Below are 26,439 nucleotides of genomic sequence, written 5' to 3'. Positions count from 1 at the left end.
GAGGCCATTTCATGTTTGTGTTTCATTACCTTTTATTTATTTATTTACCTACATATATGATTTTATTGCATTAACAGTGTTTTTGCAATCATTAAATTACTGAAAGAAAAAACAAAACACTTACAAATGATTGCTTTCTAGAAGGGATGGCATAATGGTTTAAAACCTGTCTGTACCAGTGGCGTTGCGAGAGGCTTTGGGGGCTTAAGCCCCTGATGTATTGTCAAAAGCCCCTGATCTTTTGGAATATGTTGCACTTAAAAAAAATAGGTTGTATAGCATTTATTTTGTTATCCAAGTACTTAAAATTATCACATACATTCCACTTAACACATTTTTTGTGTTAGGTATTTAACTAGTCAGCTGTTCAGCAGAACTTGTTTTACCAGCAGCGGGACTGTTGTCACAGGCAAAATCCCACCACTGCACTGTCGTCATTCATTTTTTTTTATTTTGAGGACCTTAAGCTGATGAGGTAATAATTCAACAGTTTTTTTTTCGAAACTGAATAGTTCTAACTACTGATGAAGCTTAATATTTGGTTTCACAGTGTAAAATGTGAGTAGTTTTGGCGAAAAAAAACCCCCTGTAATTAATAAAATGTGCATCATATCAATGTAAATACATGCAAATTATTCAGAAAAACGTAAACTGTACTAGCTTCTAGATATGATATGGATTTTTAGACAAATTTATCTAGATATGATATAGCCAGTCACATCTGTTTCTGTAATAGTTAAATCACAGTCAGTTCATGCATCTAGCTTATTATTTTATAGCTATATTCTACTGTAACATGCTATGTCAGATCTTATGAAAATACCTAAGATGGCTGGAAGAACACATATAGACATTTATTGTTGCAGTCGTGTAAATGGTCAGTTAAAGCATTTTTATTTCTATTCAAATCTTATTTTCATTCAGTCAACTACAGCAATAACTGGATACCTTTATCCAAATTAGGGATTTCCTGGAATGTTCTACAACTTTTTTGAGGCATATATGGAATTTTTTCTTTGGGGCTAAGCCTCTTATCCCTTTCAACCCAAGCAAATGCCCCTGTCTGTACATTTAAGAATGAACAATTCCGTCAATTCAGAAATCACACTCGTTCATCCAAAATCTTTCTTCCACTTGCCTTAAACAAACTGATAGACGAAGGAATGACTAAATATATACTTGTATTTTCTGGTTGTATTATAATAAAGAGAATGATAAATACTTAAACAGCATGTGGCCATTATAACATGTCTAAACAAATATGATGGTGGTTTAAAACTTTTGCACAGTACTGTAAGGTGTCAAAGATGGGACAGATCAGTGACTGGTGAGCAGATGGACAGTTAAAGGGGTGTTTAACACATAGCACTATGGGACTTTCACCTGATGCCAGTTTAATCTCCAGGGCGGTCCGGATGAGAGCCATTAAAGTGGAGGTAAAGTGAACCGTGTTGTCCTCGGCTATGGGCATGTTCATCCTCACCAAGCGCTGCGGAATCACGAACACAGAGAGCATGTGATTAATATTACACACGACTGCAGGATTCGGAAATGACCATAACAAACGCTAGGAGGGTTTGCATGCTGAGGGAGAGTAACGACTTGGGCTTTGTAATTTCCCTTTTCGTCAATTGTCATTTCCGAACTCTCGTCTCAGCACACAAATTGTCTCTTCAGGACATCGAAATGATGAGAGGAAAGAGTGTTTATATTTCATGCAGGGGTTGAGTGATGGTGGGAATGGGAAGATGTTTTGCTGCATTTCTCCAGTTTCTGCAGACAGTAAAGCGGTTTCTGTCATGCTGGGAACAGTGTGAGCTTTAGCCATTATTGGAGGTTTACAGATTTCTCAGCGAGTGCACGATTACATGGCCTTACAGTGATTATGCTTAATAACCTGACAATGTGTGAGATCTTGCTAACACCTTTAGTGGAGCGCTTTATTAGGTTCATGCTAAAATTGTGCACATAGATTTGTGATAATTACTTCTTGTATATAGTTAAACAATGTTAATAATGTCTGGATGTAAAAATCTTTCAGAATTAGCTATTTCTTTACAGTACAAATTGTCACCTTGGAATTTTAAGGTTCTATCTGCGTTCTAAATGATTTTAAGATAATGAGCTTCAAAGTTTTTGCATTCCATATACGTAGCAAACAATATATGTGTAACAGTTCTCTTTCACACATTTACATGACAGAGACCCTAAAGGTACTCTAAAAGTAAATTATCATTGTTCTCTTACATTTGCAAATTGGAGTAAAAAAAAAAACAGGGTAACTGCAGATAGAACCTTCTAAATATAAAAAGTCATTTTCCACCTGGAATTATAAGATTATATCTGGAAGATCATTATTGAAGCATTACTTTTCAAGAAATACAATCAAAAATTATATAATTTGGTGCTGTAACAATATGTTGATGCTTGAGAAAGTTACAGTTTTGCTTTATATAATATTTATTTAGTGTTTTAGGGTGAATATTTTTTTGTTCAAATTAAGCATACAAGGCTGTGCTAAATATTTTATCCAGAGCAGATGTTAATTTTATCTAATTAATATGTCAATATTTATTACATTTTATGCTTTATATGAATTGTTTAATTAAATTTATTGAATTATATGCCCCATGAATTAAATAAGTATTTGCCCTTCAAGGCTTAATATTACATTTAAAGACTTTAAAAGAAAACAGACAATAAGCAAATGAGTTTAATAAACACTGAATTTTTTTTCTCTTACCATATATACACAAATAAAAATATTTCACATTTAATATAGGATTTTTTTTTATAAACAATGTAAAATTTAACCTTTCCTCTCAATGTCAAAAAATGCTTCTAAATAATCACATTTACACACATCTCAATTTTGTGTGGTGCAGCGTTATTTAGCCAACTGATTTTGTGTGATTTTGTCTTTCTGGTGTTTCCCGCTGTCAATGGAGCAGTCCGGGGAAATGACAAAAAAAGCTGATTTTGATTGGTCCTCATGCGTGCATTGAAAATGCTGATTGGGTGGAAGGCGGGATTCTTCAAAAAGAAGATGACTGTGGTATGAAACCTATGGAATTTATAGTGGCTTAGGAGTCATCTGATTGGTGAATGATAAATTCGAAATGATTCTCTGGAAATTGGTAAAAACCTTATACGGCAAAAATCAAATACATTTTTTTTATTATTTTATATCCCTATTTTTAAATAAAGAATAATAATCACACTTTAATAGTGTTTGTTTTTATAAAAATATTATTTATTTATTTATTTTTAAATTTCGTTATTTTATAAATATATATTTTTTTATTTTATAACAAATTAATTTAATTTAGAGAAATCTAAATAGCACCAAGCTGTTCATATTTAAAAATACAATGCCCTTTAGCTTTCCTAAAATATTATTTAGGACATTTTTGTTTTATTTGTGTAAAATTTGACCTAGACTAGTTGCCAGAAATCATAAAAAACTATCTGATTTAGATCCTGTAACACTGCCCATCTGCAAGAAACCAGCGGTGACTACTGTCCTTGTAGAGAATGCTTATGCATGTGAGGTGTTAATGGCTTGCTTTTCATTCAGCAAATGACCTTCAGAGAGGATGATAACAAAAGAGTAAGAAAAGATAGCATGCTGACCAACCAAAAACCAAGAGCCACAACATCACAAACACATCACCCAAGGAAAAGTCAGAGCAGACGCTTCATACATTAAAGTGCATGTGAAATCAAAATCTACAATTTTTTTGTGCACATTGTTATTCTTTAGGTGAACAATTATTCCAACCCAGGCTAATTTGAAATATCTGCCCAGAGCTACATTTTTGTGAACGGTGAAATAGGTTGCTCCAGTGATGTTTTCTTGCAGCTTGTGTTGATGAATCCACTAGAGGTCGCTATATGATTTTTTTTGTGAATTTTAAATACGTTACGGGGATATGTTTTCTCACTCACTCACTCACTCACTCACTCACTCACTCACTCACTCACTCACTTTACTTCAGCAGAGTCGCTGATTTATCAGGGACTACCACAGCGGAATGGACTGCCAATTACTCTGTCATATGTTTTATGTTGCGGATGCCCTTCCAGCCACAACCCAGCATTGAAACACCCATACACTCCAGCATCCACACACAAACACATTCATACACTACGGCCAATTTTACCCTATTCATCTATACCGCATGTCTTAGGTGAAAACCCATGAAAACAAAATGCAAATTCCACATAGAAATGCCTCCTAGTCCAAGCGGGACTCAAACCAGCAACCTTCTTGCTGTGAGGTGATATTTACTCATACATGGCATTTACAGTACACATCATTCTAATACATGTCCTCAAGAAGCCAACTGAATTGACTGACCCACCCCTTTCCTAAACCCAACCGAGAGTGTTTTCAAAAGCAAACGAGAAGAGAAAATGTTATCATGGCCACATAGTTTTATATTGATTTTTACCTGGTTTCTGAACTGTCCTTTGCCAGACTCAAAGCCAGTCCACTCCACATGCCATGTACAACACCATACAAGGTGAGCTACTGAGCAAACTGACCACTCCAGAAAGATAAGTGGGCGAGGCAAATGCGTTTGATTTTGAATCAAAGACGCATTTAAGTTGTTTATGTTGGGTTCATTCAATGTTGTGTGAAGATCTGTGCAAAAACAACCCTTTATTTGTCAATAATATGCCCCTGTAAGTGTAATTAGAGGAAAAGGATCGAAAGGTGTCTGCATCATACTGCACAGTAATGTTAGTTTTACCCAAAAACAGCAGTTTTGGGTTGCGCCTTCTTAAAAAAATGTTGCCTAAGCACATATTCCTAATGAGCCTGTGTTGAATTAATTTGAGCAAATTTATCCACTGAAAAAAAAAATGTTTTGGTAATCTTCAATCAAATTCTGACCATTTGTTTCCACGTATGGAGTGGCAGTCCTTCTCTGTTGATGCCAGTTTGATGACTTCAGCCATAACATTTTTAACCACACCCCTCTTACTGTTAGTTTTCTATAAGGGAATGATGCGCAAAAAGGAAGCCCCGCCCCCTACTCAATATTCTGTTTCAGTTAGAAGTACATCAGCATACTGAAATAAAAGTCTAAGCAACTTCCAGTTCACGCGGACTTTACAGCACAAAGAATTAAACAAAAAGAAAACATACAAGATTAAGCAGTGTATAAGAGTGTAACATTCATAGGGACAAGTTTTCGCCTTCATTAGAGGGTGAAGCCCAGCCAAGACATGTTTCCACAACAACTACCAATAAAAAAGAGAAAGGGGGAAAGGACGCTTGACTGAGCACACATCTACAGCAAGCTTGCTTTTCTTTTCTCCCTGTTGATTCGAGTGGGGGCTTGTTCTATTTCGAGCTTGCCACAAAACGCCGCATCCTCAAGCCTGTGTGGCCTCAGAGAGCAGCTCAACAGACAGACACGGATGAATGTTACCCATTCAGACAGCTAGAACAGGGTGTGTAAACTTACTGACTTGGAGGCAGCTCTCAAAGTGGCAGAACGGCTGCCACCAAAACAGGCAGTACTGTACCAGCAATATTTGAGAGTTATGTTCTGCAGTGCTTTTTAACTTTCTCCAAAAAAAAACTTGTATCAGAGCTGCAGCAATGATTTGTTTGTCAATCTCTGAGAGAATGATTGATGGTTGCCTAGCAATGACAGACACCATGGGTTAAAGCACATAGAAAATGAAGAAAGCATCGCGCTTCGCACTTTCCACCTGCTTTTAGATGTGATATGTGAACGGCCCCTAGGAATCTATATGCGTATATGGGTGAGAGATAAAAAAGGGGTTTTTAAGTATCAGAACAATTACATTTAATACAGCTGTTCTCCCCCAGTTATACGTTAAAATGTGACCATTTTTTCATGAGGTTTTATTTTTATCAAATCAAATCTGTTTTAAACTATAAAGACTTTACTTGCATTTAATTTAATTACAGTTGAATATTTAATTATTTCTCTACTTCGTTGTTTAGTGTTACATGATACTTTTTCAGGAAGGAGTCTAATATGATTTGATCATTTATGTGAATTACATTGTAGAATACCAAAAATTCTGTCACACTTTACAATAGTTGCATTAGTTAATCTTTGTACTATCATAAACTAATAATTAACAATACTTTTATAGCATTTATTAATCAGGTTCAACATTTACTAATGCATTATTAAATCAAAATTCATGCTTGCTAACAATAAATACATTAACTAACATTAACTAATACAACCTTATTGTAAAGTGTTACCTGAACATTCTAAAGATTTATTTAAATATTTGGAAAAATGTCACATGAATTTGCTGTCACTTTTGATAAGTTTAGATACTTTTAGATTGTTTTGAAGGTGCAGAAGGGGATCTTTAATAATAATATCTTTGTGAATCGCGTGATGTGACAGAATTTTCAAAGTTCTACAATGTAATTTTACAAAAATTATCAAATGATATTAGACTCATTGCTGAAAAAGTATCATGTGACACCAAACAATGAAGTAGAGAAATAATTAAATATTCAAATGTAATAAAAATTAAACTGTAAGACTAATTCACAATTGTACTATAATTGACTACAGTTTTCTACAGATCTGTTACAATCTAGAATGTTTATGTAGAGTAGAACACCAAAAAAAGCACATCAAAGAAAGAGCACAGCACAAAAATACACACATCAGAAAACACGTCCACAGCTAGTGCACTGACTGACAGCCACATCAGCCAATGAGAGGACAGAAGAGGAGGAGCCAAGGGAAAGTCGGGGGTGGGATCTACCTTGTAGGCGATTCGTGGAGGACATTTCTTTCCCAAACCTAGCGGAGGGGACATGTGGCGGAGCATCTCGTACATATCGAGGTAGGACATGCGTCCACTTCACAGGGACAGTCACACGGACAAGGGGAAGGAGAAGTGGGAGAAAATGTGATGCGAATGAAAGAAAAAAAGAAAAAGGAACAAAACAGCATCGTTATCAAGGATTCTGAAGGAAGGTCAAGGGTTTTTCCGATACCATCCTGCCTTAAAAGGATGGATGGATCATGCCTGCTTTTAAAGGCTGCCGGTGATTGGGGAATGAAGAACATGGTATGATGGGATCGGGCAGAAGTTTCTGTCTTCGCATGCTACAGGCTAACCAATCAGATACTCAGGAACAAAGCTAACATTTGGCCTAATTTTAAGCAAATAAGTCTGCTTGAGTATGTCAATGTTTACAATAAGCCAGACAGTGTAATGTGAACATATGGGATTAATTTGGAGAAAGAGATGTAGCATTTGGCTTTATTTCCTGGTTACCATGGTTAGCCATATTAGAATTAGTAAGGGAAGAGGAGGGATTTTAATCCAATCAGGAATATTATGGACATTGTTTTTTTTTTTTTTTACAGCACCTTCCCATAAAGGAAGAAGGTGTGTAGGTTTTCAAACCTTGTATGCCACCCTATTAGGGCAGTTCTTTCCTAAGCCGAGGGGAGGTGAGATTACACGCAACAAATTGTACATATCCATATAGGGAATCCTTCCACTGCAAAAAAAGACATGGGTTAGACAGTTCTGAATGAGAGACATTTGATTAGCTTTTATTAAATGTGTCTTGTCCTGTGTTGTTTTAACAAATGCCATTACAATCTTTGTTTAATTGATAAAACTAAAGGATTTAGAAATCAAACTTTCTTTTTACCCCAACGCAATTGAATAGGGCACTATAAAGGTTAAAGAACTTAATTCTTATATGTGCTTAATATTTGCAGCCTAGGGCTATGCTTCTCACCATGTATTGTATCTTTTTTAAAATATACTGTATAATGTAAAAGCATGTTTATTACTAAGAAAAACAAAACAACCAAACTAATTTATATTTTAATTAAACACATCACATCACATACAGGACTTTTGCATAAGGTACACATACAGTACTGTCCTATTTAGTATTATGAAAAGGCAAAGCTGAAAATCATGTGTTGATGTTTTAGCTGACGAAGTCTATGTTTAAAGTGCCACCCAGCGGTCAAAAGCTGTTTGCGCATTTACTGCCACCGCAGCAACGGCGAGTGCAGCGACAGATTGAACATATTGAAGTGTTAAAGGGCACCTATTTTACCCCTTTTTAAGATTTAAGATAAGTCTTTTGTGTCTCCAGAATGTGTCTGTAAAGTTTCTCCCCACCCACCATTCCCATGTGCATGTCAGAGCCAAAGAGATCGCTCACTATTGTTTGTATGGATGTAGCCTTCTCCTGCTGTGTCTCACGCATAAGCAGCACAGTGACAGACAAGAATGAAGCAGATCTCCCTTACTACAGTAAGAACTTTCCCAATGGTTGCACAAAATAAACCTGATTTAAGTCCATGAACCGGAATTGAAGAGTACTCTTTTATAATCAATACTATGTGGCTGTGGTGAAAAATTACGAATCGATTTTACTGTCTTTATTACAAACATGCACTATTTTTAGAAACGTTTTAAACTTGTAAAATTAATTCTTGAGGTGCTGCTGAACACAGAGTGCTGAAGAGATTGTTTAATCTCAGTTGCTTTGCGCACCTCCTGTCTTGTGGATATTATTATATGTGTTACTATGGAGACATGTTAATACACAGCTGTCAATCATTTCGGTGGGCGGGGAAACCACACTCCTATGTCAAGTTGGGGTCGGCCTCTAAATGGACGGGATTTGGATCCTAAATTTATTGTCAGGAAGTTTAAAAAAAGAGACTTATTGTGTTTCTATCACTCCAATATGACTGTGGTCACACTATACCTACACATAAATCTGTCCAAACAGCTTACAAAAAAGATTTTCATCATAGGTGCCCTTTAACATCCGTAAACAAGCGTTTACTGCAAAATGTCTTTTAGACTTTAAGTATTTTTGAGACTTGTGGATTTCCATAAAGTGTTCTTATAGAAAGAAAGCATCCAAAATCTGGGTTCTCGCACCTTGGTTAACTTTAAATTCAAGGAAGTTTCATACTCTCAAATTAAAGGACTTTCATATGGGGACACATTTCAACTGTAAAAAAAAAACACAGTAAAAAAATATTTGTAAATTGACAGTTTTCCGTATTTTGTGATTCATTCATTTTTCCCACTTAATTATGCTTGTGAATTGCATTATGGGACCTTGATTTTTCCTTCAAAAGCTTTTGATGCTGTAAAAGTGACTTTTGTTGACATTTTTATTAGTTTGAAGTGATATATTGTCTGGGTTGGTGTCGTAATTTACGGAACAAAAATCTAAAAATAAGCTGCCAGTACATTTTCTGTTATTTTACAGACTTAATTCTCTATATTTCTTAAACAATATATTTTCTCAAACTACTAAAATGTCAATATAAGTCACTTTGTTAAAGTGTAGAGTTGAATTTTCAACATCAAAAGTGGACAGAGCAGAAATAAAACTCCCATAATGCAATTTACATCCATAAATAAACAGAAAACACCTGTGAATCACAAAATATGGAACCTGTCAAGTAACAGATATTTTTACAGTGTACATTGTGTTACCTTATCAGACACACTGTTACAGTTTAGTCAAAACACAACTATGCTTTTTTAGAATTCATTTTTGCATTGATATTCTATTTGTTGTATTTCTGTTTTGCATAAAACTGGAAAATATTAGGCACATTCTATTCTGTACTCTAAAATGATCTGCTATTCACTTTTGAATGGAAAAGAGGTGTGTCTGTTAAATGTTTATAGCATAAAACATTAATAAATGCATAAATACATGTAACAAAATTAAATAAAGCAAGCTAGTATGCAGAGACCACAAAGTGTTATATGCAAAATAACATGCCAGTGGACCAGAGGGTTTAATATTTAATTTTGTTCTAGAAAATAAATTTGAGCACTTTTAAGAAACATCTATGTGTGTTTATTGTCAAAAACTTTCTTTAATAAGTATGTTGATAACTACTAGTTTTTCAAAAATCTTTTCATCTGCATTGTCCTTCCTTGATACATTTCTCTTCTATATTCCATCAATACTAAAGACTTCACGCTTACTGAGATAAGTACATTCTCCAAGTTAAAATGGATTACACTGGCAGAAAGGATAGATTTCAAAATCCTGAAAGTGGATGGCGTGCACAGCATAAGATTTGCATTCCTCAGCATAGACAAAGCTTGAGGATTTCATGGTCGCACAGTAAAATGAGATTCTTGTGACTTAAGGCTATGGAGTAAATCAGACACCGTCCCGGTGCCGTACCCTCTTAAGCCATTGTTTTCAACCTCTTAGTTTAGAGCTGTCACATAGGGTGTTTTGGGGGGCACTAACTACCGGTGACACCATAGAGGAGTGATACGCACCAGGCTGCAGGGTCGTACTCTGCCCAGACGCGGATGAACTCATCCAGGTGATGAGGCCCCAGAATAGAAGCATCACGTGTCAGGTATTCAAAGTTATCCATGATGACAGCCACAAACAGATTCAGCATCTAATGGAGATAATGGAGAGATTATAAAAATTAGCAAAGGAAATCTTAATCACAATTCTTATTGGATAGATAATTTATTTATTTATTTATTTATTTATTTATTTATTTATTTATTTATTTATTTATTTATTTATTTATTTATTTATGCATTTATTTATTTATGCATTTATTTATTTATGCATTTATTTATTTATTTATTTATTTATGCATTTATTTATTTATTTATTTATTTATTTATTTATTTATTTATTTATTTATTTATTTATTTATTTATTCATGCATTCAATTAATTAATTAATGAATTAGTTTGTTTGTTTATTTATTTGTTAGTTTGTTTATTTCAAATAAAGCTAATGAAAACCATTGCAATCCTATTCATAAAAAAGGAGAACACTTTTTATGGCAAACGCAACTCAAACCCTTTGTGCTGCTAAATATTTTATTTTTGTTAATTTTATTTAAAGGAGCATAATTTATTGTTTTTACAATACGATTTCATTTGTTGGTTTCAGTTCATTTGAAAAGGTACTTCATTAATCTAAGTTAATGTCCACATCATATAAATCTTTTGATTTTAAATCATTTTTGGTAAACTACTTAACAGAGCATGATCCAGGGGCGTCGCTAGACCCAATTCACTGGGGCACGTGCCCCAGTAAAAATCTCCAGTGCCCCAGTAAATGCATTGAGATATGATTTACTTCATATGCAAGTGTATTTATTAAGAGTGGTAATTCCGAAATAAAGACAATATTCTCTATGTGCAACCGAACCAACGCTGGTGAAAGCAATGTGTTTAATCAAAAAGCAAACTGACGCATCTCCGCGCGTGTGCGCAGAGAACACGCGCGCCTCTCGCACGCGCGCCCCTCGCCCGCGCAGCTCTTCTTCTGAGAGTCCCGGTAGTAAACATGCGCGCCAAAAAAGCAGGCTACCTGCTTGTTACGCGCCGCTCATGCGTTGTAAAACCGGCATAACAGCCTTTTTTGTTTTGCAAGTGGACAAAAATAAAGTATAAACAATATGATGGTGATCTTACTAAGCATGCCTCCTCATAGATTTTTTGTATGAAGCAAAAAGGAGGGATGACGAGTCAGGGAGGTAAGACTTAACAAACCTAATTCTCTGCCATGTGTCAAGTCTAAGACAACAGATAATTCTATAACACATCTTTTTTTGTATTTTATTGAATTGTCAATAGAATTTCAATCAAAAAAAATTAATATTTATGCAAAAGTAATTTCTTAAATGATCTCAGCAGATCACTCCAGTTATCTTAACATTGTTTTCCAGTTACATTTAAGATTATTTTGAAGAATAATTGTATAATAATAAGAATACTTTTATTTATAGTAACTATAATATACATATGTGTATATATATATATATATATATATACACATATATTTATTTATAGTAACTATAATATACATATGGGGGGGGGGGGGTTGGGGTGGGCGGCGAGGGAAGAGGGTACGTGCCCCAGTAGAGCTTTATGTCTAGCAACGCCCCTGGCATGATCTATAACAATGAATAGCTGTTTATTATCTTAAGTTAACAAACATTAGTAAATACAGTAACAAATTAATTGGCCATTAGTTATTGTTTCCTTATGCATTAACTAGAAAGAGTAAAGTATGAGTAAACCTAATTTTGGCTACAAATGCAAAGTGTTAACAGTTACTGTTGATTAATTCATGCTGACATTTAAAAAATGTCTATAAAATATTTCTACTAAATATTATTGACTCCAAATTATTAATTAATTCATTCATTTATTCATTCATTCATTCATTTTCCTTCGGCTTAGTCTATATTTCAGAGGTTGCCACTACAGAATGAACCGCCAACTATGCCGGCATATGTTTTACGCAATGGATGTCCTTCCAGTTGCAACCCAGTACTGGGAAACACAAGTCACACACACACTCACACACTTCGGCCAATTTAGTTTATTCAGTTCACCTATAGTGCATGTCTTTGGACTTTGGGGGAAGCTGAGCACCCAGAGGAAACCCACATGAACACAAGGAGAACATGCAAACTCCACACAGAAATAGCACACAGCAGACACTCAAACCAGCAACCTTCTTGCTGTGAGGTGACAGTGCTAACCACTGAGCCACTATGCTGCCCGACTCTAAATTATTAAAAGTAAAACAGCCATGTCTTATGTTGAGTTTATAACAAATGCAAAGAGATTATGTGCATCGCAACACACACTAGTTTACTCTCAAAATCTTTTTCCACCTTATGCAAATTTCTTGCTTTTTTTTTTAACTTGTGTTTGATTGTTTTTTGATTTGTAGGTTTGAGATGTTCTGCACTTACCAGAAATGAGCAAAGAAAGATGAAAGAGACAAAGTAGAAGTATGCAAAATCACTGCCGCACTCTTTCCCACTGTAGCCAGATTCTATATCGCAATATCTTTCACTCAGACAAGCCAACATGATCTCGTGCCAAGCCTCCCCTGTAGCACTTCTGTAACACACAAGCACACAAACACAGTTAAAGCTACAAACAGGTTTTTTTGTGTGTAATCTGCCACTGTGAGCTTAATTTACTACAAGGAGTTGCACTTAAAGGGATAGTTCATGCAGAAATTTAATTAAAATTTACTTTCTATTTACTCACCCTCAAGTGGTTCCAAATCACAAGTTTCTTTCTTCTGTTGACAAAAAAGATGACCTGTAACCACTGACTTCCAAAGTAGGAAAAACAAATGCTATGGAAGTCAATGGTTACAGGTTTTCAACATTTTTCAAAATATCTTATTTTGTATTTAACAGAAGAAAGAAATGAATAAAGGTTTAAAACAAGTAAAGGGTGAGTTAATAATTTTGTTTCGGGTGAACTATCCCTTTAAGTTTCATGATACAGCTATACAATGACAATAAAAGGAGTTTGATTCTTAAATGGTAAGAAATTCAAATGCAGATATTACCTGAACAACAACATGAGGGCCTGAAAAAAGGTGCGGAAGTTATTGTGAATGTTGATGGCCGAGTCTTCATTGTTCAACGCGATGTTACCAAACACCTGACACAGAGAGAAAGCACATTAAGCTTTCTAATTTCGGATGAATTACAGACAATGCAAGCATTTTTTGGTGGAGACTGGCAGAATAAATACATGGCACAATGTGTGCACTTTTCTATTGAGGCAGCATGAAAATACCTGGAGGGACCGTGTCAATAATTCAGACTGCCTGCAGGGTTTGTTACAGTAAGCATCTGCAGAATTAACAAGGCCACATACACATATTGTACAAACTGTGACTCATGCTTATGAATTTTATGACTTTATGCCAGACTGCAGACATATAAATAAACACACTGACTCACTCAAATCTACAGCTAAAATGCCCCAACAGAGAGTCAAATTAATCTCAATAATCTGTCGGCTGAAAACATTACAAAAAGTACATCTAGTGACCAATATTTTAGGGTGGCATATGTACAAAAGTGTATAGTTATTTATAAACACTTTTCTGATGTCACTGATATATCAAACCCAGTGCTGACAGTGTGCTTTTTACTATTCCTAAAATTGTCTGTCAGTTTTTAGAAACATTTTGTGCCATATGTCCAATTGACTTGTAATATCCATGTGAAGTTCATAATATCTGCACTATTTGTGCAGGGTTAGCAGAAAAAGTAAATATCCAACCAAACAAAATACACTGGTACCTAGTACAAAAATTGCTACTTAACCCTTATGTGCTGTTGGGTAGAGCTGCCCGATAAATCGAAATAAGATCGCGATCTCGATTCGACCCTACACGCGATCTTAATTCAGCTTTTCTACGATTCAGCCAATTATATTTTCAAGGTCAGGAGAGAAGCGTAAAGGCAGACGCACGAGTGGACAGCAACATGGACAGCAATGAGCAACGTGTCATCACTTTACTGTGAATTAACAAACAGGACAAATTTAAAGTCTATTCAAGTCCACCATTCCAAGTCTACACAAAATTTAGCATCTTGACCAACAGTAGACGTACACACAGGCCAAATAATGTTAAAGGCTTTTTAAAGGCTAACATTTAAAGGCCTAACTGGGCTAATTATGTTAATTAGCCAAGTTGGGGATATTAGGCAAATCATTGTTTAACGATGGTTTGTTCTGTAGACAAAAAAAATGCTTAAGGGGCTAATAATATTGACCTTAAAATAGTTTTAAAAAATTAAAAAACTACTCTACTTTACTTTAAACAAAATAAACCAAAATAAGACTGAATAAGAAGAAAAAAATCTTATAAGAAATACTGAAATTTTCTTCTGGAGAAAGTCTTATTTGTTTTATTTTGACTAAAATAAAAGCAGTTTTTTTTATTTTTTAAAACCATTTTATGGTCAAAATTATTAGCCCCTTTAAGCTATGTATTTTTTCGATAGTTTACAGAACAAAGCATCATTATACAATAACTTGCCTAATATCCCTACCCTGCCTAGTTAACCTAATTAACCTAGTTAAGCCTTTAAATGTCACTAAGCTGTATAGAAATGTCTTGAGGGGGGCTAATAATTCTGACTTCAACTATATATATATATATATATATATATATATATATATATATATATATATATACATATTATGTATAATAATGTAGTTGAATCAAAATTGAAGTGAATCAAAAGGTTTTTCAAAATTGACCTGAGACAAAAATGGATGTTGTTCAATTGTATTTGGACAATTTTGAAAAAAGTTGTGATCCACTTCAAATGTAGACTACTTTATATGTCTTATTGTTGTGCTGCTTAAATGCTTCACAAAAAAAGTGAGACATTTTTTTTTTTTACTGGGGTGGTATCTTTACAAAAGGTACACATTTGTAAAGGGTCCATATTGGTACCTCAAAAGTATATATTAGTACCTAAAAACTTAAGAGGAACATATTTGTACTTTTTAGGTACTAATATGTACCCTTGAGGTATTAAAATGGACCTTTTAGGTACAAATTTGTACCTTTTGAAAAGGTACCTTCCCAGTGACAGCTTGTGTACCTTTATCTCTGAGAGTGCAAAGTAACAAAAACATGAAGTTCTGATCGATTTAATGCAGTGCATCTTTGCTGAATAAAAGCATTTATTTCTTACAAGAAGGCTTTGCTGTCAGTAGTCCTATACCAACAAATAATTTGCAAGTATTTATAAGAGTTTAAGTGTAAAAATATGAATTGAAATAATCTGGGTTCCTTTTCCCCTAACAAATTCGTTACAAGTTCAACACATTTGTACAGAATGATAAGGTGAAAGCCGATGTGCACATTAACAACCCATCACATTGTAAATAAATCTCATTTTAATATTAGAGAGATGGAAAAGCAGGTTAAAAATCACGTATTACTTTGAATAATGAAGCGAATGAAGATTTTAAAGCGCACAGTTGATTGCAAGTCTTACTGATGCTGTTATTCCCCCAGTCTTACAGGATACAATTAGCAGTGATTTACAATGCGGTCTTAATCTCCTCGATGGCAGACGCCATCATTTCCAACACAATCTGGGAGATTGCCTGTGCATCCTTAAACGAGCAATCAAACTTAAAGATGAGATCCGCCCGTTACACTAGAACAATGGCCTCTTCGCACAAAGGCTATAATATGCTGAAGCTTTCATATGGAAAAACACCACCTGCCCAAGCAAACTGCTTTTTACACTTTTGCCAAGATCAATAATCTCTCCATCATGTTGAAGCTGTAAATGTGAAGTGAGATGCATGTAGCAGCTCTGACGATGAATACACATGGAGAGCTGCATGATGGGTAACGTTCTAAGAAACTGGGTCTCACCTGCATCCCAATGATAGCGTAAATGAAGAAAAGCATTGCGATAAGGAGACACACATATGGCAGAGCCTGAGGACAAAAAAAAGACAACGTTAGAATGATTAACCTTTAGATCCAAGATCAGTGTAAGTACATATGCATATCTATAACAACTAATGCAATAATACATTTAAACTAGAATCTTTCAGTAAGTACATTAGCAAGAAAATTATTGTTTACTCTTGATTTTATAAATAATTAATAGAAATAAAAAGTCATTATTTGCCAAAATCGATAATAAAAGAACAAATAAAGTCTATAAAGTTATCAATCTAAAGACCTGTAAACATCATCAAATTATAAAGTACAAATGTATATAATGTAATAATCATTAATTGTTTGTTAAAATTAATTTACAACCCCACACAAATATAAATAAATGTTTATTGAATATGTAAATTATCTTTGACAATTAATGTTGCTCAAATTGTCCATGTAGAAAATAAAATATTTTGGTCTGACCTTAAAGGACTGAACAAAGGTCCAGAGAAGGATACGAATGGTGTATCCTTGCCGGAGGAGTTTAATGAGACGTGCCGCCCGGAAGAGTCTCAGGAAACTCAGATTAATCCTCTTATCCTGGATAAAAGTAGGGAAAAAAAGATCAGGGATGCATCACTGCCATGGTATATAAACCCAAAAAGAGGACACATCTACAGTCAGTCTTGAACAGCCTCGGCTGCAGCTGTTACATTTATTGATAAGGTGTTAAAATTAGTTAGTCCCATGCAGTGTTGTTGACAGTCTGGTAATGATGCATGAATAGTCTTGCATTAACATGCTTATAAATAGAAATAAATGTATGTATAAAAATGGGTGGTATGCAAGTTATAGTATATCACAGCTGAATAATTTTGTTAGCTAATTTTAAAACCATAAAACATACTTTCACTTCAAACTAAACTAAACTAAACTAAACTAGACTAGACTAGACTAAACTGGCTAATAATAGCTTGTACTAAAGCCATAGAAAACACTTTTACTTCATTAAACTAAACTAAACTAAACTAAACTGGCTAACACTAGCTTACATAAAAGCCATGTAAAACATATTTTCAGTTGATTTAACACACTAAGCTGAACTAAACTAAACTAGCTAATAGTAGCTTTATGATCACTTCATTAAATAAAACCAAACTAAACTAAACTAAACTAAACCAAACCAAACCAAACCAAACCAAACCAAACTAAACTAAACTAAACTGGCTAATACTAGCTTTTACTCACTAAACTAAACTAAACTAAACCAAACCAAACCAAACCAAACCAAACTCAACTCAACTCAACTCAACTCAACTCAACTCAACTCAACTCAACTCAACTAAACTAAACTAAACTAAACTGAACTAGACTAGACTAAACCAAACTAGACTAAACTAGACTAGACTAAACTAAACTGGTTAATACTAGCTTGTACTAAAGCCATAGAAAACACAATTTTACTTCATTAAACTAAACTAATCTAAACTAAACTAAACTGGCTAATACTAGCTTACATAAAAGCCATATAAAACATATTTTCAGTTCATTTAACAAACTAAGCTATACTAAACTAAACTAGCTAATACTAGCTTATGATCACTTCATTAAATTAAACTAAACTAAACTAAACTAAACTAAACTAAACTGGCTAATACTAGCTTATACTCACTAAACTAAACTAAACTAAACTAAACTAAACTAAACTAAACTAAACTGGCTAATACTAGCTTATACTCACTAAACTAAACTAAACTAAACTAAACTAAACTAAACTAAACTAAACTAAACTAAACTAAACTAAACTAAACTAAACTAAACTAAACTAAACTAAACTGGCTAATACTAGCTTACATAAAAGCCATATAAAACATATTTTCAGTTCATTTAACACACTAAGCTGAACTAAACTAAACTAGCTAATACTAGCTTATGATCACTTCATTAAATTAAACCAAACCAAACCAAACTAAACTAAACTAAACTAAACTAAACTAAACTAAACTAAACTAAACTAAACTAAACTAAACTAAACTGGCTAATACTAGCTTATACTCACTAAACTAAACTAAACTAAACTAAACTAAACTAAACTAAACTAAACTAAACTAATCTAAACTAAACTAAACTGGCTAATACTAGCTTATACTCACTAAACTAAACTAAACTAATCAAAACTAAACTAAACTAAACTAAACTAAACTAAACTAAACTAAACTAAACTAAACTAAACTAAACTAAACTAAACTAAACTAAACTGGCTAATACTAGCTTATACTCATGCCATTAAACTAAACTAAACTAAACTAAACTAAACTAAACTAAACTAAACTAAACTAAACTAAACTAAACTAAACTAAACTAAACTAAACTAAATAACTAAACTAAACTAAACTAAACTGGCTAATACTAGCTTATACTCACTAAACTAAACTAAACTAAACTAAACTAAACTAAACTAAACTAAACTAAACTAAACTAAACTAAACTAAACTAAACTAAACTAAACTAAACTAAACTAAACTAAACTAAACCAAACTTTTAAACTAAAACTATAACAGGAACATTTACATCAAATTTTAAAAAATGATAAATATTACATGATGTGAATTAATTAACAAATAAAGTATTTGCTTTAAAGACCCAACATGTTTAATTTAATTATCAAAATATGTGAAACTTTCTATTGGGAAGAGAAAGAGATTAAGGTTACATCTATTTGATTAGCATCCATTCGCCTCCTTATTCCTCAATAAACATATTCCTTTTTATAGCACATGATAAAAGTTTTACCCTCTTCAATATGTTCTATTTGTTTATCTTATCAAATCATCAATAAGACTAGTTCTGAATCACTGTGCATACCACCCATCTCTACTTTTATTTCAATACAGGGAAACAAAGGGAAAACAATAGGGAAGATCTATTCGCCACTGTGAATAGAGCTTCACATCTCAGCCTGGAGCTGGACTGAACAAGTTCATCTGATCTCAGCAGGTTTAAAGGTGAGCATTCAAGATTAGCCTGAAGATGTTTGACAGGAGGAGAGGTTTGGAAAGAGACAGGCAGTGCAGGAGCAATGAAGCCACTTACCGTCTGCGCAGTCCGATTGGGGAAAGGAAGGGGACAGGTGCCAACAGAGATTTAGCATGGAAATAAGAGTCACAGTGAAATTGTTAGGAGAAGCCCAAGTCTGTTCTTGACAAGCAGAGATGCGCCTGTCAACACTCATTGAGGGGAGATCTCCAGATCATCATCTTTACTAGGTGATTTGGTGTTAAAACAGGCTGTATGATTATAGGCTAATCCAGATTAATTTGATACAATCTAGTGAAAATTTAGCATTATGTTTACAAATTGCCCCTTTTTTTTCTTCATTTTTTGATTCACAGTGTGTTATACAGTTGAGATCAAAATAAGATAACTATTTGCAAACACTTACCTTTTATAGAAATAAAAATAAACATTAAATAATACATTTGAAGTCATTTTTAATATGGCTATTCTACAGTATTTTCAAAAAAACAACCAAAGCATTTAAACAAAAAAACAACCACAACATTATTTTGTGGAAAACTGTGATCAAAATTAAAGAGCAGCAATCACTGTAGCTCAAAAAAAGATTACAGTTAAAATGTTTGAAGTTTATAGCTGTCAAAAGGTATTAGTAAGTGCACATGACCTGGTATTGAATGACACCGTAAAAAATGCTGGTTCCACACAATAGATTTGTGTTGAGACAACATATGAAGGAATTAAGTAACTTATAAACTATATATAGTAATATAATATAAGTAATAAGTTACTTTAAAAAAGTAATAGATTACAAATTACTGATTACTACTGGAAAATTGTAATCTGATTACATTATTAATTACTTTACTTTGGAAGTTACCTTTAAAACATATACAACATATCTATAAAAATATACTGCAGCCCTTTCGGTAATTTAATTTTCACTCAAAAACATTACAATGGGTTGATCACAGCAGCTTGACATATTCAAAAGACTTTAGTTTGCCCAAAACCTAAAATACTCTCATCATTCACTTGTTCCAAACCTGTTTGTCCTTTTTTTAATAGAAAAGAAAAAACTGGATGCCTGTAACCATTGACATCCATAGTATGAAAAAGCACTGCATTGTTTGGTTGTTGTGTGTCTGAGGTAATTAGTCTACCTAAATGTACATATTCCAAAGAATGAAGCTCAGTCAGTTATTGTCACCTGACTCACGATTTTCAAATGAGTGCGCCTGAGAAATGCGAGCACGCCCAAAATGCGCTCCCAATATATGGGCGCGCGAGCACAAAAGACGCAATATATGAATGGCCCCATAAGCAGCTTCTCTTTACATTCAGAAGATATGTTCACTCCCGATTCAACACATTTTTAAAAAACATTTTGCCTGCTTAGGCTGAGTTGGGCCGCTGTGTTTTTGGGCGCCGGTGCCCTTGGTGACGAGTCTTGTCATAGAATGCTTTCTGTTCTAGTGCTCGAACAAGTTGCTGGTTGAGTTAAAAGCAGTCGAAAGTTCTTTACACTGCATTTCACAGCAATATTTTTGTTTTTACGCTCAGTGAAATCAAAGTAATGTCTGTATTTCCATTCGAAGAAGCAAGCACTCTCTACAGCAGCTATTTCAGCTTGCGTTCTCCAGCAATTAACAGCAATTATTAACTGACATGGCAGCAGAAAACATGATTTAAAATAAACGTTTTTTTCTTTACAAAAACTATATTTATAATGCAACGCAATTACATTGACTTTAGTAACTGTAATCAGATTACACAAATTTAAAATGTAATTCGTTACATTACTGCGTTTCTCAAAAATGTAATTAGAATACAGTAACCTGTTACTGTGAGGTGTGTTACACCCAACTCTGATATTATATAATATTATAGTAATACAGTATAACTTCTTTGTTTTTACAAATTTAAGTGGATTGAACATAAACCAATGAAGCTGTCTCCCCAAAAATGTAGAATTGTGTTGTTCCAGCTCCTTTAAATGAGTAGTTTGAACAAACAGCAGATGCTATTTTTGAGTGGACTTCAGCACATCTGCGGCAACAAGACATCAAGACATCACTAGTCTGAGCACAGACAGACAGTCTCTAACAGAATATCACCAGTGTCTCACCCCCGATCACACTAACACATTTTTTTGTAGTGATAAGCACCTTTTTAATATTGTTTTCTATTGAGAGTGAGCGTTTTGCACCCAGAGTGCCTCACGTCCTAACTGCCTGCTTTGCCTCATGTTTTAGACAGAGTTCTCTGAGTGTCTGCAAATGAAAAAGTCAACTCTGTGAACCTGACATCACATGCTCCAGAAACCAAGACCGTTGATAGAGTGGTTGCCTAGCAACATAAAAAGTGCAGCGCACTGCTCTTTTCTGAAGTCAACAAAAAGGCAGTGCTGTGCACCTTCTGTTTCCAGAACTGATCGGCCCCTTACACTGCTCTGCTGTGATCTTGATTTGCTTATCTTCCAGTTTATTTCATAGCTTAGCAACTTCAGTGGGTTTCTTACGCTGTAACTTTATCAGCAAGATTTTTAATTGTGTTTGGATCAGGACTCTGGGCAGCCATTTCAAAATATCAACTTGTTCAAGTCTAGTAACTGCGTCACACATTTTTCTGTGGATTTTCTGAACATTTTTTTTATATTTTCTTTGTAGTTTGTTTTTAATGGACAACCAGAATTTTTTGGGGACTTGAACAAATAAGTGATATACAATATTAGTAAACCTGTATTATCCTAGAACATACAGATTTGGAATGACCAACTTCTCATATGACAACCTGCTGTCTAAGAGATGAAGTCACTTTTAGAACGGCTCACCATCTTGAAAGTCATTGAAAACTGGAAAGTTTGGAAACAGGGTTTGCTACATAATTGAGGAATTGAGGCGGAACCAAGTCATTGTTTTGCAAGTCACAGGCAAATCTTGAGACTTTGGATTTAAGTTTCAAGTCAAGTCCCAAGTAGAATCAGAGAAGTCCAAGTCGAGACTCAAATCTTATTTAATCAAATTTAGGACTCGAATCCAAGTCAAGTCACTGACTTGACATAGACTCGAGTTTACACCTCTGGAATTTACCAACAGATGTAAGATAAACACCAATAATTGAGAGGATTTGAAAGTGTTCTTTAATTTTGATCCGTATTCTTGATCAAATATCACAATTTATTATGATATTTGCATTTCATAAAATATATGCTTAAAATACTCTTTTACTCTTGTTACTGTAGGGTACTGTAGCTGTAAACAGGCCTAAGCAGTGACTTTATATTTTATGAAATTGTACAGTAGATTGTTCTCTAATTTAGATCTCAACTTTATATATTCACTGTGCAGGATGAGAAAATATATATTCTCAATAAATGTCCTTGTTTTATAATTCTTTTTAAATATTTTTTTTATTAAAACCATGGCTTTTGACTATTAAAATGACCTATAATACTTCCAGGTTTTCAATGGAACTCTGTCCCCGTGATTTTAACCACAGACAAACTGAAAGCAGACTAAAAGTGCAACACAAATGTGACACAAATAATGCATAAAGCTCACATAAAAGAGATATCAAGTTAAACGTATATAGAGCCTCTCAGCTGCAACATCCACTGAAGACAGACAGTTATATTATTTATAGCTTCTCTCATATACGTGTTGAGATTTAAAGCGATTAAAATATGAGATTCTCAAAAGCTTTGATGCGTCTCTTTGATGACTCACCTTGATCTCAGTAACCAGGATGTCTGTGATGCTTCCCAGAACAGTAACAAAGTCAAAAATGTTCCAAGCCTCTTTCAGGTAGTTCTGCAAAAATGGAGAAAAATATTAAAAGTACAGCAATTAAAATCAAATTCCACCATTTTCTGAATACATAGAGTTTAATAACAGAGAAGACTTTGGTTTATGGTTTTAATTTTCATTAATTTAATAACACAGTGTCAGACTTTTGAAATCAGCTGAGTCGAATCTCCAATAAAGAGTGCTATTCATGTGCAAAGTTGAGTTTTTCTATAGAAAGAGTTCAAAATGAGTCACTTATGAAGTTTAATTTCAGTTATTATGCTGTATTTTAATGCAGGTACATTAATAGATGGTAAGGCTCTAGAGTCTAATTTCTGAAAAAAGACTTTTCATTACAGCTAAACTTTTTGAATAAATTAATTATGATTACCCCACTTAAATCCTGCACTTTTTCTTAGACAACATTGTCTGATTTTTTTCTGTTTGGAATAGAGACATTTAACTCATGAACATGAACTATATTAAATATAACAATTTTATCCATGAAAGACAGATGAAGTGGGCTTATAACTAAAAGGGCACACTTTACACTACCTGACAAAAGTTTTGTCGCTTATCCAAGTTTTGGAAACAACAAATAATGGCTTGACTTCTAATTAATAATTTGATATCAGAAGAATTTGATGATTATGCCTTGATTTTTACAGAAATACTGTACAGTACAGAATACAAAGTCATGGTGCAGTGGAAAAAAAGAATTAATATTGTGCATGTCTTCTATGAGCTTGGAGGACTGCATCCATACATCTCTGCAATGACTCAAATAACTTATTAATAAAGTCATCTGAAATGGCCAAGAAAGTGTTCTTGCAGGACTCCCAGAGTTCATCAAAATTCTTTGGATTCATCTTCAATGCCTCCTCTATCTTACCCCAAACATGCTCAATAATGTTCATTTCTGGTAACTGGGCTGGCCAATCCTGCAGCATCTTGACCTTTTTTGCTTTCAGGAACTTTGATGTGGAGAATTTGCCCTCTCCTGTTGTTTGTAATGTAATGGGCATCACAAATGTCTTGATACCTCAGGCTGTTTATGTTGCCATCCACTCTGCAGATCTCTTGCATGCCCCCATAATGAATGTTACCCCAAAACATGATTATTCCTTCACCAAACTTGACTGATTTCTGTGAGAATCTTAGGTCCATGTGGGCTCCAATAGGTCTTCTGCAGTATTTGTGATGATTGGGATGCAGTTCAATGGATGATTCATCAGAAAAATCGACCTTCTGCCACTTTTCCAAAAGATCAACTAGAAGCCATTTTTTTCACTATCTCACTAAACTTTTATTTACAGTAAAACATTTTCCTTCACAATGATATTTGTGTTTTGAGTGTTTTTTGCACATCCTGTCATAGCGGTGACAACACGTTATAAAAGCGCACACATTTTGCATAAGGATCAATGATTAATTCATTGATTGATAATTTGAACAACACTTAATCATGGGTATTTGCGTTTTTACAAGTGAAGTCAGTTTTAAAAGGTTTTATTTTCTTCTGGTCAAATTGGCCCTCGCAATTTTTGAGAAGCAAGTCCGCTCAAACCAAGGCATCCCGAAATGCAGACATCGCTGAGACATGTAATAGATCTTTCATGGCAGGATGGTCTGTCAGGTGTCGTAGCCTTGGGTCCTGAGTGCCGCAAAGATTAGTTGACTGCTGCTAGACACGGATCCCGGACAGAAAAACATGAGCGAGAGCCATTCATCAAGCCTGAGCGCCGAACAGGTGGAGGTAAACGCAGGCGTCACGCACCAGAAAAGCTTCTTAATAAATGAGTCTCATAAATGGAAATGGTGCTTGAGATGAGACCTTCTGCTGCAGGTCAGACCAGCCGGCGCTGAGGAGAGATTTATGATGCGCTCTTACTGTACTCATACTTACACACTGGGCTCAGCCACGGGGCCGTCATTATACCTCTCACTGGTTTCACAGCCCTCAATCAACCAACATGGATACGCTTTCTTGCTCACATCACTCATTCTTACTCTCAGTTTATTCTGCTCATCGTTACTGTGCATTAAACTTTTAACGAGCACAAAGTCTGCTCCATTCTATAGTTTTTTTCTGACCAATAACAGCTCTGTTAGACTGATCTGTAAAATCTACCTTTCTATCCATCCATCCATTTGTAACCCCTCCGATTCAAAACCCACCTGCCTGCTCTGTGCAGGGGTTGAACCATTGATTTATCATTATCTAACGAGGAGGCTAAATCCATGGACTCTAGCTTGTGTCCCTAAATCACCTATTGAGAGCAGAGGAATGAGGTTTACCAGCACAGCACTCACCAGCTGGCCGTTGTTACACTCACCCCCTAAACTTTACTCACATCTGGGTCACGGCACCAATGTAAATCCTCTGGACCAGCAATCACCAACCTCTCAGATCAAGGAGATGGGTGCTCCAACAAGGAGCCTAAAGACCGTGGACTGGCTTGTGTCGCAATAGCACCTCTTGAGATCAGAGGAACCAGCACAGCAGTCATTAGCTGACTATTGTTACTTTCACCCCCTAAACCTCACTCACATCCGGGTCATGGCACCAATATACCACCTCCGGTCTGATACTCACTGCCCCCTCAGAGCTGGGCTCAAATAAACAATTCCTACATGAGAGATGGGCACTCTAAGGAGAAGGCAAAAGACAGTGGCCTCTGTTGTTTGTTGTTAAAGCACCTCTAAACCTCACTCCCATCTGGGTCATGGCACCAATGTAGCCCTTCTGGTCTGTCATCTGCCGCTACAGCACTTCGTGAGATCATGGGAGTGAGGTTTACATAATAACAAAATTACATAATGCACACTGCCACTTTAGCTCTCAAAAGACAAACTTTAAAGGACAACATTTTAACCTACATGGTCTTTATCAGGTCACACAGGAAACAACGACTCAAGATATAGTAAAACTCTACACATTACGCCTGCAAACAATAATCACCTCAATTAACCAATGAGTAAATAAGTAAGTGAAGTAAGTAAATTAGAAAAATACACAAATAAAAAAACTGAAAACAATTGAAACAATATATATACAGCCACGGTTACGTATATAAAATAAAAATAAAAATTCTCTGACTTAATCATATCAATGAGCTCTAAAATGGTAATTAACATGGGTATCTAATGGGTATCTATGATTAGTCTAGCAAACCATGATCAATTCATAATGAAACACCTTCTGTGCCTTTCGGGTTCAGTACCATTTTTATAATGAAAGAACTTCTAGTTTTTCTGCTTTTAGTTGTGCTAAAGGCTGGGGGATATAGCAAAAATACAATCTCAATAATTATTTTGCATATTGAAAGATAACTATACATATACATATATCGATATCAGTTGTTAATGCTTCTAGATTTA

The 26,439-nt window shown here is 34.6% G+C and overlaps 1 protein-coding gene across 1 annotated transcript in view; it reads right to left on the bottom strand.

The window, feature by feature from the left end:
- Window positions 1-26,439, bottom strand: part of cacna1bb (calcium channel, voltage-dependent, N type, alpha 1B subunit, b) — a 262,630-nt gene that overhangs the window by 21,579 nt on the left and 214,612 nt on the right. Inside the window, exons 34-42 of the mRNA XM_056447143.1 lie at window positions 22,999-23,082; window positions 21,368-21,370; window positions 16,739-16,855; window positions 16,241-16,306; window positions 13,391-13,485; window positions 12,777-12,927; window positions 10,318-10,445; window positions 6,778-6,874; window positions 1,384-1,489 (exon numbers count right to left, since the gene is read on the bottom strand). Of these exons, the coding sequence (XP_056303118.1) occupies window positions 1,384-1,489; window positions 6,778-6,874; window positions 10,318-10,445; window positions 12,777-12,927; window positions 13,391-13,485; window positions 16,241-16,306; window positions 16,739-16,855; window positions 21,368-21,370; window positions 22,999-23,082 (847 nt within the window). The remainder of the gene's footprint in view (window positions 1-1,383; window positions 1,490-6,777; window positions 6,875-10,317; window positions 10,446-12,776; window positions 12,928-13,390; window positions 13,486-16,240; window positions 16,307-16,738; window positions 16,856-21,367; window positions 21,371-22,998; window positions 23,083-26,439) is intronic.

The sequence above is a fragment of the Danio aesculapii genome, chromosome 21, assembly GCF_903798145.1.
Source record: "Danio aesculapii chromosome 21, fDanAes4.1, whole genome shotgun sequence".
Taxonomy (NCBI): domain Eukaryota; kingdom Metazoa; phylum Chordata; class Actinopteri; order Cypriniformes; family Danionidae; genus Danio; species Danio aesculapii.
Note: the sequence above shows the minus strand (reverse complement) of the source record. Positions and strands in the feature narration are given on the sequence as shown.